Raw genomic sequence first — 15,954 nt, forward strand, 5'->3', positions numbered from 1 at the left:
TTCCCCCCGGATTCCTCACCAGGAGAAGTTGACCTGCGAGCATTTAACCTGAGCTCCTTTTCACTTCTCCCTCCCTGTCCCATCCCCTCACCCTTCCCCTCCATGGCAGGAGCTGGTCTGCTTCAACGCCAAGCTGAAGACCCTGGAGCACCGCCAGCAGCGGATCGCCGAGGTCCGGGCCAAGTACGAGTGGCTAATGAAGGAGCTGGAAATGACCAAACAGTATCTGATGCTGGATCCCAACAAGTGGCTCAGTGAATGTAAGCCCCCACCCCTATACGCCACACGTATGCCATGTAAGGGTCCCAGGGTCGTTTCTGACCAGTGGGCACACACCCTATGGTCCAGTTTATAGATGGGCCGATTGTGAATTGGCAGCAATGTCGTTCTATCCAAAGTACCCGTTAGAACTGATTGAGCAATCCTGCTGGCCAAGAACTGGAGTGGATTCGGGCAGAATAGAGCAGTGAAAAGCAACTCTCACAAGATTACTTCTTATGCCCATAGCACCTGAAGATGAGATTTGTGTGTGTGTGTATGTTGGGGGGGGGGGGGGGTGTAAGCAATCACCCAAATGTAAAGACTGTGTGATACATCTGCTCCCACGCCACAAAATCACACTCTGTTTTGAGGCTGAAATGGACAGGAATTTATAGAGTCCTTAATAAGCTATCATTTGCAATCCTAGGAAAAAGACAGAAGGGTTCAGAAAGCAGGAGCAAATTTTTCAGATGGAAAAGCATTTCCCCGGGATCATTTCTGTTTATGGAGATCCTGTGTTTCCTTCCAAACACAGAATGATATTTCTGCATCTGAAATATCATTGCTTGCAGTAGCTATTTAGGTAGTATCTTATAGTATAGATTTCAGGTGGCACTTATTTTTGCCTTCCATTTGCCCATTTGGGAAACTGGATGACAATCAGTCAGTGGTATTCATTGAGCACTTACTGTGTGCACAGCACTGTGCTAAGCACTTGGGAGAGTACAATATAACAGTTGGTAGACATGTTGCCTGTTGACAGCTAAGCTTACAGTCTAGAGTGGGAGAGATTAATATTAATAAATAATTTATAAATAGGTACGTTGTGCTGTGGGGTTGAGGGGGAACCCAAATATCACAGACACAAACTCAGTCCTCCTGGAATCTTACTAGAGACCAGGCCCCCAACTAGTCTTCTCCCCCAGACCCTTCAAATCTCCCTTCAGTCTCTCTGCTTCCCTTCCCCTACTCATCTGTAGCCATATGTGCTCCTGTCACTTAAAGGTGGTTTTTCAAGAGCTCTTTTGCCCAAGGCCAACTGGGAGATTTTTCATCATCTCAGGAAGTCACACCTTTTTCAGGGCATAACAAATGTAAATGTTAACCATTCAGTCAGTGGTATTTATTGAGTGCAGAACATGGTTCAAAAGCGCTGGACAAAGGACAGTACAATAGAATTGGTAGACACTGTTCCCTCCGTGTGTGAATGTTTAGAATTCCCAGGAAATACATCTCCTCCCAGTACCATGTACATAGGCAGCCACTTCTGGTCCGAGAACTAAAAGGACACAATGCAGTGATTTTCAGTTTGGGAATCTCAACAGCTTTTCTGGTTGGAGGGCAAACCCAGAAGGGCTAGGCCTTTGGGTTGTTTTTCTTTGTGGGTCTAGTCAGAGTCAATCACCGTTATCAACATTTACAGTGCACAAGGCCCTTTCCCAAGAACACGGACCCAGATTCCTAACCCAGATCCTGGCCCCAGGCAGGAAGGAATGGGGAAGACTGACCCACACTGAAAACAAATCCAAACAGAGAAAACTCAGGTAAAACTGCATAACGAGTGCTGCTGATGGCAAAAAGCCTAACCCCTGCTTTCCCGTTTGGGGTCTGGGCCTCGCAGTTGACCTGGAGCAGGCATTCGAGCTGGATTCTCTGGAGTATCTGGAGGCCCTGGAGTGCGTCACAGAGCGCCTGGAGAGCCGAGTGAACTTCTGCAAGGCCCACCTCATGATGATCACCTGCTTCGACATCACCTCCAGACGTCGGTAAAGAGACAGTGAGTGCGGGATGCGTCCCCTTTCCTCCCCCTACCCCCAAACCATCCCTCCCCCGGTTCCGCTCCCCTCCACCAGGACTTGAGACGGTCCGATGCCCCCGCCTCCATTGCACAAGCACCCAAAGACTACAGAATGAGGAGGAAGGTCGATGACAAGTCCAGCCGAAGCGTGTGTGGAAGGGTATTTTGTTTTTGTGTCTCGAGGCTCCCCAACACCAAGTGCCACAGGAGACAAGAGGAGGCTGCGGCCCCAGGGCCGCCACCTCCCCCACGAGACTGACAGAGCACTTTGAGAAACCTTAAAGGACATGTTTGTACATAGGAACTGCCCATGGGAGAACCCAGAGCTTCCCCTGCCGTGGCTGAGGAAGGGCCGCCAGGAGCCCAAGCTTGCTGACTGAAAGCTTAGAGAGAAAACATTACCCAGAACGACTGTTCAAGTGCCTTGCAAATCTTTATTATCCAAACATTTATGTTCATACTTTTTCGTGTACAGATGGTGCTAGTCAAAAAAGAACAAAACAAACAAAAAAGAGAATCAAGACCCATTTTTGAAATCTATTTACAGCTCATTTTCTCTGTGTTTTATCCTATTTCTGACTTGCTGTTTCTAAGTAACTTGTGTTTGTAGAGATATTTCCTAATCAGTACAGCTTATGAATGAGTAAGTGTTAACTGTCTTTTATGGTTCCCAGAGTAAGGCCACTCCCACAGAAATGTGGACTCCCTAAAGCTGAGAAGGCCAAATAGAGAGGGCCTTTTGGGGGTTTTGAGCCTGAAAGAGGAGATGGGGAATCCCTACCCAGATAGGCCGGCTGTCATGGGTGAGGCAGCCCTGGGGTAGATAGAAGGTAATCAGATCGGACACAGCGCCTGTCTCTCTGTCTTGTCCCCATTTTACAGATGAGGAAACTGATGGGAGCCCAGAGAGGTTCAGTGATCAAGGTTGGATCAGTTCCCTGAGAAATGACCCACTGAGCTGAATCTCCTCCTCCTGCATTCCATCCCGGTCATCTTTCGCTCTAGGAGCCCACTTAGAAATTGAGGGCCCTCACGTAAAGGTGCGTTGACTATTTTGAGACATTTCCCAGATGTGACCTGGAAGGCTGAGGACTCCCACCAGGTTGCAATTTGAAAATTCAACTTTAGCCCAGAAAAGGAGCAGCTCTTTCTGAAATCCCAAACTGGGGGCTGCAGCCTAGGAGAAGGAGCCTCAGGGACCTATGCCCTCAGCCTCATGGTTGATGCAGCTGGGGACCCCCAAAGGGAGACTGAAGCCCACAGCACTAGCCGTGTTGCTTCCGTGTCCAGGGCTCACACTATGGGCTTCCATTTGTGCATCGGCTCTGGGAAGCTGGTTTTAGCAGCCCCATTTTACAGATTGGCCCAACGATACCCAATACCATGAGCAGCTGTGTGGCTTAGGGAAGAGAGCGTGGTCCTGGGAGTCAGGGGACCTGGGTTTCAATCCCAGCCTGCAGGGTGACCTTGGGCAGGTCATGTAACTTCTCTAGGCTACAGTTTCCTCATCTGTAAAATGGGGATTCAACATGCTCCCACTTTGACTGCGAGCCCTGTGAAGGACAGGCACTGTGTCTGATCTGTTTACTTTGTAGCCAATCCAGTGCTTACTAAATAGCAAAATTAATAACACCAAGGGGCCTAGGAACCGATCTAGGCCCTGGTCCTGAGCTCTTCCTACCAGGCTCTGTTGCTTTCCAAGGAATAAGCCGATCATTTTCCTTTCCAAACCAAGTGCAGAACTCCCTCTCCCATTTCTCTCCCTTCAGACCCAAGTGGTCCTGAAGACCTCTGTTCATTGGGCCCGGGCCACTGTAAATCTGCCCCTTTTGGAACATGCAGATGGGTTACCGCTTCAGCCCATTCTGAGAGCTCCTTCCTCCACTTCACTTTTGTGTTTGGGAATGGAGATCAGAATTTCATCTCACCTCCAAACTCAAAAATCTCCACTGCAGTCATTTCAATATCCCGTTCAAGGAGTTGAAGTCGTACATTTCTGCTTGCCACCAGCTGAGTCTTCTCTTTCTCTGCTGGTGAAAGAAACCAATACATTTTAGGTTTGAGTTAAAGTTCAGGGCACTGTACCTGAGCAAAGCTGGGATTAATCACTGTCTTGACGTGAACCCTGATTTGCCACAAATTATGGGAATTTAGTATTCATGAGGCTTCAGAACCTATTTCGATATTCATGAGGCTTCAGAACTTATTTCCTGACCATCTCCAATGTACCAATCAATCTGGTGCCATTCACAGGATGAGAGAAAGGCACAAATTCCACAGGGATTCATATTGTTGATGACGTCATCTTCCTAAAAGCTATGGACTACTTCCCAGGAAGGGGTGAGCCATTTTTTTTTCCTCCCCTCTCATCTCCCCTTTCTTTTAGTGCGTAGTCTGATATTAAAAAAATGTAAGATTCCTCAATAGGACAAGTGATTATATGACAACATAAATAAATAATCTCTGCATTCCATCTCCTATAAGGAGGAGGCCAGGATGCATGGAGGAAACTTGTGACTTTTACCTTCCTACAAAGTTGTCCGAACAATTAGGGATTAACCGTCTGGAAATCTTGACTTTCCTTCTGATAATTCATTATGAACCATGCATCCATGACTATCCAAATCCCTTTGAATCTGTTACTATTTCCTGTCCATGCGACTTCCTGTCTCTAGTCCACGGGCACCTGACCAGGTACTTGATGCCAATGCAGGACATCAGCAAGCATTCAACCCACTCATGCTCCCAGGAAAACATCTTCCCATCCCTAAGGGCTATTACTTTTATCCCGCGATCGGCCAACATCACCTGCTGCCTTCTAGCTTTCTGTTTGCAGCTAGCACCTCACTCATTATGGACTTTCCCCCCCCTGCTCCTCACATGGGTGAGGTTTCCATTTTAATAAGGGATGATTTTTCCATTTGCGCAGCTTCTCTTGCTCTGCCAGTTAGCCTTGTTAGGGTCACTCTTTTCTATTCTGTGCTACACACTTACCCAGGCCTCTGGGCTTCTTGTAAGTCTCTCATATCTTGACTGCTCTTTCAGGGGAACCACAGGTCATATTCTTTCAGCATTACCTTTCCTAAAGTTGTGTCTTAGGTTTTTTTTTTCTTCTCCCCCATCGAGAATGTCAAATTATACCGTGTTACAGGTATTACTGCAGGACATCTCTGTGTCTCACCTTTCTCCTACAGTCGGTCCTGTCCACTGCTCACACCTTTCAGAGAAAGAGAATATGCTTAGACCAGCTGTGGTAGAAACATCCCTCTTAGCCTATCCAGGCGCCTCCCCTCCACTTCTCTTCTTACTGAGTTCTTGCAGCAAGCTACGTGATGCCCCAGAATTATTCTCCATTAAGCCGATTTTGACCTTAGTGAAGAACAACAGTAAATGCTTCATTGACTCAGTAGTTGGAAGCATGCAAGAACGAGATCCAATCCTGTGCTTCCCCAAGACAGGACACATATCTTCAGCGAGACCCTGTGGCAGAGGAGGAAGCAGTCTGTGATGAAGGTGGGAAATCTGCCATGGTGCTTCCTTTTCTTACCAGATGGTGACTGGGGCTGGAAGCATCTGGAAACACCGAAGAAACCCATTAGAAAGAGGGCTTTTGTGTGGCCTCTGCTGGCGTCAGCCCTTTCTGGCTCAAGAGCTGTAGGGCCAGCATGCTTTTGATTTCCAGCTGAAAGGTGGAGGTGGGTTTTTTTTTTTTTAATCCTATGCTTTTCTTAATTTCTCCCTCTCCTGGCAACCACAACCTTAATCTTGGCCAGTGCGGGCCCCAGACACTGTCCTGTGACGTTCAGTGGGCTGAGCGTGGGGTGTAGTGCTGCCCCGGCTGGAGGATGGACACATACAAAGGTTCAGTAAACATGGAGTCGGGCAGCCATAGGGCACCGTAGAAGAGAGGAACTCTGGCCTCACTCTGGTCAGGAGGAGCAGCTTCTGACCTGGGGCCTGAGGCTCTTTTGACTGTTAAGTGGACACCCTTTCCCTCTTGCTTTTTCTAGGGCAAACTGCCAATCAAGAGCATTAAAGGGAAAAAAACTGCACACCCCACTCGGGGCTTGAGCAACAAAGAGGCGCTCAGTCATGGAGCGGACTAGGGGTGGGGGGTGCTTTGGTCCAGACTGTAGGGCTAGCTAGGCTCTACATGAGTCCACTATTTTTAGGGTGTAAGGCTCCCTGCATCCACCTGAGGCGGTTGGCTTTTGGTTAACCCAAGGATGGGACCAGGCTACTTGGCCAAGTAACTAAGGCTTAAAACCTAAACGCAAGGAGCTTTGGGTCCCCAACACCATTGTGTTCTCTGTCTTCCAGCACAAATGCAATTTCCCCTTAGTGCCCCTGCAGCTTGCCAAAAGGCTTCAAATCCACCTCCCCTGACCACAAAAAGCCCCAGTGGAACCCCAGGGCTCACCGACTGATGATTTCAGGGCAGCAGTGGCATTCCGGCCAGCCAGACCCTTGGAAGCGAAACCTAAATGTGCATAAAAAGAAAAAAAAAAAGCTTCTGAAATTTATGAAATAACTTTTCAGCTCTCCAAGGAACACATTCTGACTTGGAGTGGTCCTACTCTATACTGAGCGTACTTAAGAATTCCAGAAATAAAACGGTGCTTGAGGCAGTTTCAGTCCGATCTGTTGCATATAATCGATATACTCTAGTTAGGGATGTACTCACCAGTTTATGTGTGTGGGGAGAGGGGTTGGGGGGAGGGGTGGGATGGGGGGAGGGGGAGTATCTCCGTAAGGCTCACACACATGTTTTCAGAACCTAGAAATTAACTTCCTCATGTTTTACGGTCCAAACCCTTCCATCTCCATAGCTGAAACTGCCAATCACCCCCACATGATGATTTGTGATGTATGAAGAGGATCTAATTTATTTGTAAACTCAGGATGTTCTTGTTTTATAGAGTCGCTTGTATTTTATAATTTATTTACCCATTATGGTTGGAAATGCTTATCTAAGTGCTATGCATTGAAGTGTACAATTGCTGGATCCATTTCATCCTGTCTGTGGCCGTGTTCTTTCTCACTCCAGGACCACCTGTATTGGTTGAGAAACGGGAGGGAGGGAGAGAGAGTGGATAAACCAGAGGGGACAAGGATTAGGGCCCAATCCCAAAGCCTAAGGCTTGAATCAGGTAAGATCCCACAGGATCCCAGTCACTTTGTCTTGGTTTACAATGAAAGTCCTGATGATGACACAGTCAGCAGCAAATTTTTATTCTAGAGAAGTAGAACAGAGACAGTATGTATACAGTAGATAGAACATACGTGTATATATATGAGAAACCGATAAAGAGCTATATGTCTATCTTTGCCGAGCTGTCATTCGATAGACAAAAGGAAAAGCAGCTGCCTCAAGCGTAGGTAAGACCCAAACCTTGGACCCCTTGCGAGTTCACCCACATGAATCCATTCAGCCTTTTGCCATGAATGACCAATGTGAAGTTTATTGTTTGATGGAAAATGAACTCTCACCTTTTGTGGTATATGAGGTGTGAAGCATATTGTCAAAAATCTGGTGTTTAAGAGAAACTATAGTGACATTAAATGTTTACGTTTATTCTACCGCTAGTTGTGGTTTCCATCCAGCTCCTCAATGTGCCCTGGAGGGAAAGAAGGACAAGCTGGGTGGGGGTGGGGGGGAGCCCCACATAGCTGCTGGGAGCCCCCTGAAGTGGGAGGGTGAGGGGTTTCAGAGGAAGCCCTCACAGTCAGAAAACAGCACTGCTGTCTGCTGTAGAGAAGCAGTGTGGCCAAATGGCTAGAGCATGGGCCTGGAGTCAAAAGGACCTGGGTTCTACACCCGGCTTCACCACTTGTCTGCTTTGTGATTAGGCAAGTCACTTCACATCTCTGTGCCTCAGCTGCCTCATTTACCTCATCTGTAAAATGGGGATTAAGGCTGTGAGCAACCCAATTATCTTCTATCTACCCCAGTCCTTAGTACAGTGCTTGGCACACAGTAAGCACTTAACAAATACCATTTAAAAAAAAAAAAAGACCCTACCTAGAGAAGACTCGAGATGCAGTCTGTCTTTCTCTCTCTCTCTCACACACACACACACACACACACACACACACACACACACACCTGCCTGTCTCTGCCCTCGTCCTCCTGTGCAGAACACTATTCTAAGTACTTGGGAGAGTATAATACAACAGAATTAGCAGGCATGTTCCCTGCCCGTAATAAGTATACAAGTCTAGAGGATGATCTTATCAGAACTAAAAAATAGGCTGGGTACATAGATATATAAATGCAGGGGTTTGGGGTTGGTTTCTTAACTTCTCCAAACCTTAGTTTTGCCCGCTATACAATGGAGATACCACCTCCCCTTCCCTAAGAGGCTGCTGAGAGAATAAACGTCAATCCCTGTGAGTGACTGAGAGTCCTTGGAAATAAGTCTCTATACTTTTCAAGCTGTGACAGTATTACTATGATTATTATTGATCCACAGTGGTTCTATGAGTCCAATTACAATGGAAAAATTTCACCCTGTCCACCCGCCCCCCCGCCCACCATCGAAAGGATCTTGAAGAGAAATAGCTTTGTGCGTTGGGGAAAACCAGTCCATCTCACCCAACCACGGCCGCCCCCTCCAAAACCTACCTCGGGGGTGTTTGAAAGCACAATTTCGATTGCCGGGTGTGAGTGTAGCGTCTGACTTCAGCTTAACCTCTGGTGAGCACACTGACTCCTGAAGATCCAGAAATCGAAGAGAAGATTAAGCCAAGCTCCAGCCACAAGGAGCCGTGGGAAGATGGTTTGGCCGCCTCCAAATGTTCTGCCTTCCAAGTAGATACTGGGGACAGGTTGGGTTCAGATCAGGTTCTAAAGGACACAAGTGAGTCAGGGACACTGGATTCAGCATTGGGTGTGTGTGTGTGTGGGGGGTCATCTCTCCATAGATCTTCCCACAGAGGAGAGGTGGAAGAGGTTGAGGGTCTAGAGAGACAGAGACTCTGCACCTAGTAAGTGCTCAATAAATTCCATTGATTGATTGAGACAGGAACACGTGCATGCTGGCTTCAGGCTCCAGGAGGGACCACAACCATAGGCAGCATGGCCCAGGACTGCCCTATCCAGCCCCTCAATCACTTGCTCCTGCCAAACACACGCTGAACCAGGCAAAGAGGGATAGCTGAGGAACAAATATGCTATGGGGAAGGCTCAGGGTTGAACAGGACTTGGAGAGGTCTCTTTTGCTATTTTCTCTCTGACCAAAACACCTTCTAGCTCCCCTCTCTCCAGGTTTGTTTTGCCTCCTGGTGGTGGGCTAGATGGTACTCCCTAAGCAGCAGCTGAAGCTGCAGAGACCACCATGTATTCCCCTTACCATAGCATTGGCATTCATTTCCTGCTGGATCAGAGTCCCCCACAAGCTAAATCATTATCTGTTGGGCCACCTCCCTCTTGGGAAAAACCGGTCCGGAGGGAGCCGAAGGAACCAGTTACCCTCTGTCCCACCCCCAACCCTCCTCGCCCCCAGACTTAGGGGAAGGGTCTTCACTCACATGTCATCTCGCTGCTGATCCAGCTTCCTCTTGGATTGAGAGCCGACCGAATCCTCAGCTAGGCAGCACCGGGCCAAGCGGGGGTCCATGCTGGCCCCAGGAGCTGGACCGACTCCTGAGTCAGTCCCAGAGTCGCCACTTCAGAACATTAAATGGCCAGTTAGGATTACATTCATTCAGTCGCACTTATTGAGCACTTACTGTGTGCAAATCACACAATGAGGTCCTGGAATGCAATCAATCCTTCAGCCACCACGCTTTGGCTGGGTGGGTCATGTGAGTAGAACGGACTGCGTATCGAAACAGCTAATATTTTGTGAGTTGATAAAGGAGAAACCTTAAAAAGAGAGGAAAGAGGAAACATTTTAAACACAAATCTCATTTTAGACTTTAACATTTTTAAACTAAATTAAACATTTTAAATACAAATCCTCAGAGGGTGAGGCTTACCCATAGACAGCTGGAATGTGGAGCAAAGGACAAGCCAACTGGAATGCAGTCTTCAGAAACAGGGGAGCTGTCTTGGAACAAAGACTCAAACACTAATAACTGTGGTATTTGTTAAGAGCTTATTATGTGACAAGCACAGTACTTGGGTAAATACAATAAAAGCAGATTGGATAGTCTCTGTCCCACAAGGGGGTGACACCAAAGAGGCAGACCAAGAAACTGCACCAGCCATTATGCGTAATTAACAGTTCTAGTACCTGTGAATGGGGGTGACATCACAGTCACACACTGGTTTTATCTGTCTCACTAACATACATCAGCTGAATCTCACCTTTACTAAATATGGTTGTCTTCGTCCCCAGAAGGAGAGCAGACGTGAAACACTGTTCCGTGGGCCTGGGCTTTGGAGGTAAAAGTGAACCAAATGGCACACAGGAGGTGGCAGAAGAGAAATGACAAAAAGGATGAGAGACATCCAAAATCAAAAAAATTATCTGTGAAAACTCTTCCACGAGAACTCGATGGCAGATTCGGGATCATCCTGCTGACAGCATGCGTCTGTCTGGATACAGCGAGGTGGCAGTAGTAGAAGAAAGGGCTGTAGACTGGGAACACTATTTATTGAGCTTCCCCTGGGTACAATGCACTGTACTAAGCACCTGGGAAATAGAAACCAAAGAAGTAGTTGTCCTTGTGGAGGCCCTACTCCTTCCCTCAAACTGAAAGAGAGAACAGAATAAGTCTAAGTATCACTGTGAGGACAGGCACCATCACAAGTGTCAACCAATTGTTTGTTCTATAGGCCGGAATTTGTCAAGTGGACCTGACCTTGGGGGACAATGAGAGGACACGGACTATCCCAATTGTACATACACAGATTGGGAGGTAGGCAAGAGAAAAAAGCAAACACACTGTCCTGAGATTTCTAGCACACCCAAAAAGGGGACCAAGAAGAGGAGGAAGGAGGAACAGACAACAGTTACCAAGCAGCACAGTCTCCACTGAGTCTAGGCTTAGTGCTAAGTGCATTTTCTGACTCTGGTATTGCCTCTTATTGCAAGCCCCTTGGGAGACCCCTAAAGTGACAAAATATTCTCAGTCTGGTAAGGAGAGAGAAGCTGGGTTTTAGAAATCATTTTAAGGCTTTTATTGACGTGCAAAACGCCTGCAAGACCTCACTGGCCGGTAGAATCAAATGCCGTCATTTCACTGGGGTGGGGCACTTGCAGAGCAAACCAGAAGATCATTGCTAGACTGAGGATAGCAGACTCGGCCTAGGCATTTCCAACAATGCTTTGTGTTCTCTTTTATCTGGAGCCCTGGCCTTCCAGCCCTGGGAGGCCCTCCTCACTCAGTGGCCCTCAGGCTGGCCTCACAGTCCCCCAAAAGCGTCAGCAGCTCCTCCGTCAAGCTGTGTCCTCTGCCGTGGGTCACTTTCAGGAGGTCAAAAGCCTGGAAAAGGAGGAAGGGTGAATGCATGGCCACTATCCCCACCACCTGCTCCTCTGGCCCTCCCTGTATCGGCCCCCTCCTTCCTGCTCCTTAAAGGATGGCCCCCAACACCACCAAGCCTCCTTCAGATGGTGGCAGAGACACCTCACCATTCCACCTTGCTCTGGCGGATGCCTCTATCTCATCCAACACTGGAATCCACCTGGTTACCTGGGGCAGGTTGAGGATAAGGCCACTGGGGAGTGTGGCCAGAAATGGGGAGTCACTAGAGAGAAGGATGGGGAGAAGGAAAATGGAAGGACAGAAAGAAGAGAGGGGCAAGGAGGAAGCAGCGGGGCCAGAGGGAAGAGGTGGGCAAGGAGGAAGAGGAGGGGGAGGTTGACTAATGCTAGACCACCTAATCAACATTATTTATTGAGCACTTACTCTTTATAGGATGAGAAAGTAGATAGGGATCCCTGCCCTGAAAGAGCTTACAATCTTGTAGGGCACCTTATGGAATGGGCCCCAGCAAGGAGTTTGGTGACATGAACACCATCTTTGTTACTCCAGCTGGGAATTCAGCTTTCAGAAGCCCAACTGTGATGCTTAACCTTCGGAGAATGGAGAATGATCATTTTTCTGATAACAACATTTCACATCATGATAGAATACAGCTAGCCAAAGCAGAGTGATTGCTTTCAGTGGCCTCTCTCGCTTCTGACTAGGCACTGCCGGGAAAATGATTTGGGTTTAATTTCTGGCAGCAGCATATAAAGCAGATTACGGATGTAGAAAATCAGAACAGGTCTGTGTTAGGGAAAGCTTATCGCTTGCTATTAAATTTATTTTAAAAAAAGCTAGCAATAGTTAAAAAAAACCCTCCCAAAATCTTTCACTGAGGACTCCTCATAACACCCTGAGAGGGTGACTGTGTCTGTTTGCAGACTTTAAATGTCATAAAAGAAACGGTGGCATAGATTATCTGGGACATGACAGGCATATGGTTCACTTATGAATAATGAAAGGGTCTCTGGAATTGATTTTGCTCTCACCCAATTTTTTTTTTAATTATAGAATTATGGTCATGCTCTAAATTGGATGTGTCCAACGATGACAAAGTTAGAAACAATAAACAGGTCACATTTTAAAAATGGATATATTACGATGATCACCCATTGACTATCTCTCTGGGTGTGCCTCATCAGCCCTGCCCAGAAAGGAGATCTCTCGGGCCAGTCTAAACAGAAGATGACAAAGCTGCATAGGAACTGATGGACACCAGAGGGATAGATTGAATTCACCCAGCTTGTCGTTTACCAAACAACAGGAAAAGACACACTGTCATGCGCCAAAAGTGTCTACGTGAATCAGGGTGAAGGGAAAGATGGTGGGGCCAAGATAAGAGCAAATACAGGATGTGAGAAGGAAGAACAGAATCACTTCTATAAGCTTGAGAATAACAACCTTATGCAGAGGGCTGGGTTAGATACCTCTTGACCTTCTCTCTCAGACTGTGAACCCTGTTTGGGGCCGGGACTATGATCTGACTGTATCGTATCCAGCCCAGCACCTAGCATGTAATAAGCACTTAATGCATACCACAATTATTAGGATTATTAAGTGGACAAGGGCATGACTGTGTCTGCTGTTCACTGAGGGAAGGGAATATGTCTACCAACTCTGTTTTAATGTACTCTTCCAAGTGCATAGTACAGTGCTCTGAAAACAGTAAGCACTCAATAAATACTGATGACGATTATGCTAAGTGGGAATTCTTTCCCTGGCCAGTCTAGAGCCTGAGAGCCCCTGTTCCACAGGGTGTGCTGGAAAACAAGGACCAGGAGAAATGGTGGACATCACTATTCCTAGAGAAACAACTCTAGCACAGACCTTAAATGAAGGGGGTGGAAATTTAAAAGATAACCTACACAAGGAATGGGGTTTTCTGAAAGTATATATAGTTAAGGAGTAATTTCCAGGTTTTATTTTTTTTTTAATCAGGCACAGACTGGATTTAAAATGCAGGGCTTGGTGCAAACTTTTTATCATAAGATTCTCACACAGCAGCATCTGTCTTTAAACAAAGCCAATAGTAATACTGACACTTGTTTTTCCTCATAACTCTTGTCATCTTTTCAACCCTTTATTGGGTTTTCCCCTTCACAGTCCGGGCTGCCAGAGAGGGAACATTTCATCACTCGACTTGTAAGTTCCTTGTGGGCAGGGATTGTATCTACCAACTATACTGTTCCCTCCCAAGCACTTAGTACTCTGCACACAAATAAGGACTCAATAAACACCATTGATTGATTTTGTTCCCATTGATGTGAGCCAAGAAAACACAGCAATGGCTGCATTAGTGGCCTCAAGGCCCTGGTGCTGACTTGGTTAAAAGCCATTCATCAGACAACTGGCCTTTTTAGCGATTCTAAATTAGATCTTACCATCATTACATTATCTGTGATACTGGACCCTGAGGCAAACCAGGGTGGTTGGTCAGGGCTGGGACATGGCTACAACAATCCCCAGTGGAAGGTGCCATTCTTGAGCAGAACCAAGAGGTGAGAGAAAACAGAAGACACTAGAAAGCGGAGATTCTTTGAGCCAAAAAGAGGCCCCGAGAAGGGCAATGAGCAAAACTCCTTTCCCAGATATCTGACTCGGTCTCCACGCCAGCATCTCCTGCCTCTGAAAGCAGAGGTGATGGCTTCCGGTGGGGTAGAAGCGGGGAGATGGAAAGGCTCAGCTGGGAAGGCGGTTGTGGAGTTCGAATGAGAAAACAAACCAAATCCTTCCCTGAACCATAAGGCGCATTATACATGAAAGGCAGAAGTCCAAAGGGAAGCATCGATACAAGAGGCTGCATTACCTGACTTAGCCTGGCCAAGAATGTCAGGCTGGCAGAGCTGGGGGTGGGCGGCCAGACATGGAACCCTAACAACATCAGAGTGGGGAAAAAATAGAGTTAGCCTGCTAGGCCGGCCTGTCCTGGAACTCATTTATATACGACTCTATTTATGTGCTCTTTCTGCTTTCCTCCACAACCCATCCCCCGAAAACCCTTAACATGCCCCCAGATTGTTCTGTTCCCTGCTTCCATTAGTTTCACAGGCTTGAAGAGAATACTAAAAGCTTTTCAGTCTAAAACATCATCTCTTCTTCAGAAGCAGAGAACTCTTATCTCCCCAGGACTCCCAAGGGCCCCTGAGCATGGAGAGTGGGGAGAGAAAGGCTTTTGGCAAGAGGAGATTGAATGGGAAGTCTCATTTCTGGACACACCAGGGGTAATTCTCTGTACTAAGGTGGACGCTGGAAAATGCCTTCAACAAAGCCCAGGAAAGAGGTGGAACAGTTTACCGCCAGAGAGATGCTTGGAGGGTCTGCTTATAAAATTAAATTAGACCAATTGGAGAAGTATCCACCCTTCATTTTCAAGGAGGCTGGCGGTGAGATATCACCCATGAGTGGATGTGAATAAAGAGACCTTCACATGACTGACAGTGAGCATGGAAAGGGCCATGTGGATGCAACTGCCCCTCAACATTACTGATAACCACCACCACAATGGTATTTGTTTAAGCACCTACTAGGAGCCAATCACTGATGTGGCTCCAAGGGGATCTAATCATATCCCCATTTTACAGATGAACAGACACAGAAAGGCTTGGTGCCATGCCTACTGCCCTACTGTTCAAGGTTTTTTCATTCAGGTTTGAATGGCCCTTTGAAGAGTGATGCTGCCTAGGTAATTGGGATTCAGAGACAGCACAGGTTTAGGGGATGTCGATGTTCATGCTTAGTTATGGGTGGGTTCAGCCCCCCAGGACCTCTCCCAGTATAAATGAAACACTACTCCCATGGTTCTGAATGTGGAACCTTTGGGAGAAAGATTAGTTGGAATAAGAATTTACCTAAAACCTCCAGACCTTTTCCCTGCTTCTTCCCTCCTACAATGATGGGCAGGTTACCTAAACAGACACCCACTTGCCTGGGAATATTGTCCAAAGCCTTAATGACATAATCTCCTGTGGAAGGGGCTGTGTCTCTGTCTGTCTCCCAAAACGCACTTGTTAATTATATTCTCAACCCAGAACCTTACCTGTCATTTCCCAGGGCAGAGAATCGGAGAGTTCTGAACCTGAACAATCCTATCAGTTCCTCTTTCCTCTCAGAGCCATCCCTCACTGAAGGAAAAACAGCTTGTGGCAAAAAAATAGATGGGGAGATGAGGAAGGAAGGACGAGAGGGAAAAGAGAGAGAGAAGGAGGAAGAGATGGAAGGAGGGAGAAAGGGTAGGAAGGAGAGGGAAGGAGGAAGACAGGAAGGAAGGAAAAGAGAGGAGGGAGGGAAAGGGGGAAGAGGGAAAGATAGCGGGAAGGAGGAGGATGAGACCGCAGGGAGGAGGAAGGGAAGAAAAGGGGGAAAGGAGAAGGCAGGGAGTGAAGGAGGGGCGAAGGTATATTTCAACCCTCATCCAATTG

At 47.2% G+C, this 15,954-nt stretch overlaps 2 protein-coding genes across 11 annotated transcripts in view; one reads left to right on the forward strand and one right to left on the reverse strand.

The window, feature by feature from the left end:
* Nucleotides 1-3,994, forward strand: part of KIF26B (kinesin family member 26B) — a 277,322-nt gene extending 273,328 nt beyond the window's left edge. Inside the window, 2 exon segments of the mRNA XM_038761100.1 lie at nucleotides 110-260; nucleotides 1,883-3,994. Of these exon segments, the coding sequence (XP_038617028.1) occupies nucleotides 110-260; nucleotides 1,883-2,031 (300 nt within the window). The 3' untranslated portion in view covers nucleotides 2,032-3,994.
* Nucleotides 2,474-15,954, reverse strand: part of SMYD3 (SET and MYND domain containing 3) — a 344,076-nt gene continuing 330,595 nt past the window's right edge. For 4 of the 10 annotated variants that reach the window (XM_038761101.1, XM_038761110.1, XM_038761109.1 and 1 more), the window contains 9 exons: nucleotides 10,040-11,491; nucleotides 9,590-9,926; nucleotides 8,685-8,906; nucleotides 7,007-7,112; nucleotides 6,480-6,539; nucleotides 5,368-5,632; nucleotides 5,241-5,276; nucleotides 3,988-4,089; nucleotides 2,474-2,540 (listed from right to left, as the gene is read on the reverse strand). In XM_038761101.1, coding sequence (XP_038617029.1) covers nucleotides 11,387-11,491 — 105 coding nt within the window. In that variant the 3' untranslated portion in view covers nucleotides 2,474-2,540; nucleotides 3,988-4,089; nucleotides 5,241-5,276; ... (4 more) ...; nucleotides 9,590-9,926; nucleotides 10,040-11,386. The remainder of the gene's footprint in view (nucleotides 2,541-3,987; nucleotides 4,090-5,240; nucleotides 5,277-5,367; nucleotides 5,633-6,479; nucleotides 6,540-7,006; nucleotides 7,113-8,684; nucleotides 8,907-9,589; nucleotides 9,927-10,039; nucleotides 11,492-15,954) is intronic. The other 6 variants (XM_038761104.1, XM_038761103.1, XM_038761108.1 and 3 more) reach the window with 6 other exon arrangements.

Source organism: Tachyglossus aculeatus, chromosome 19 (genome assembly GCF_015852505.1).
Source record: "Tachyglossus aculeatus isolate mTacAcu1 chromosome 19, mTacAcu1.pri, whole genome shotgun sequence".
Taxonomy (NCBI): domain Eukaryota; kingdom Metazoa; phylum Chordata; class Mammalia; order Monotremata; family Tachyglossidae; genus Tachyglossus; species Tachyglossus aculeatus.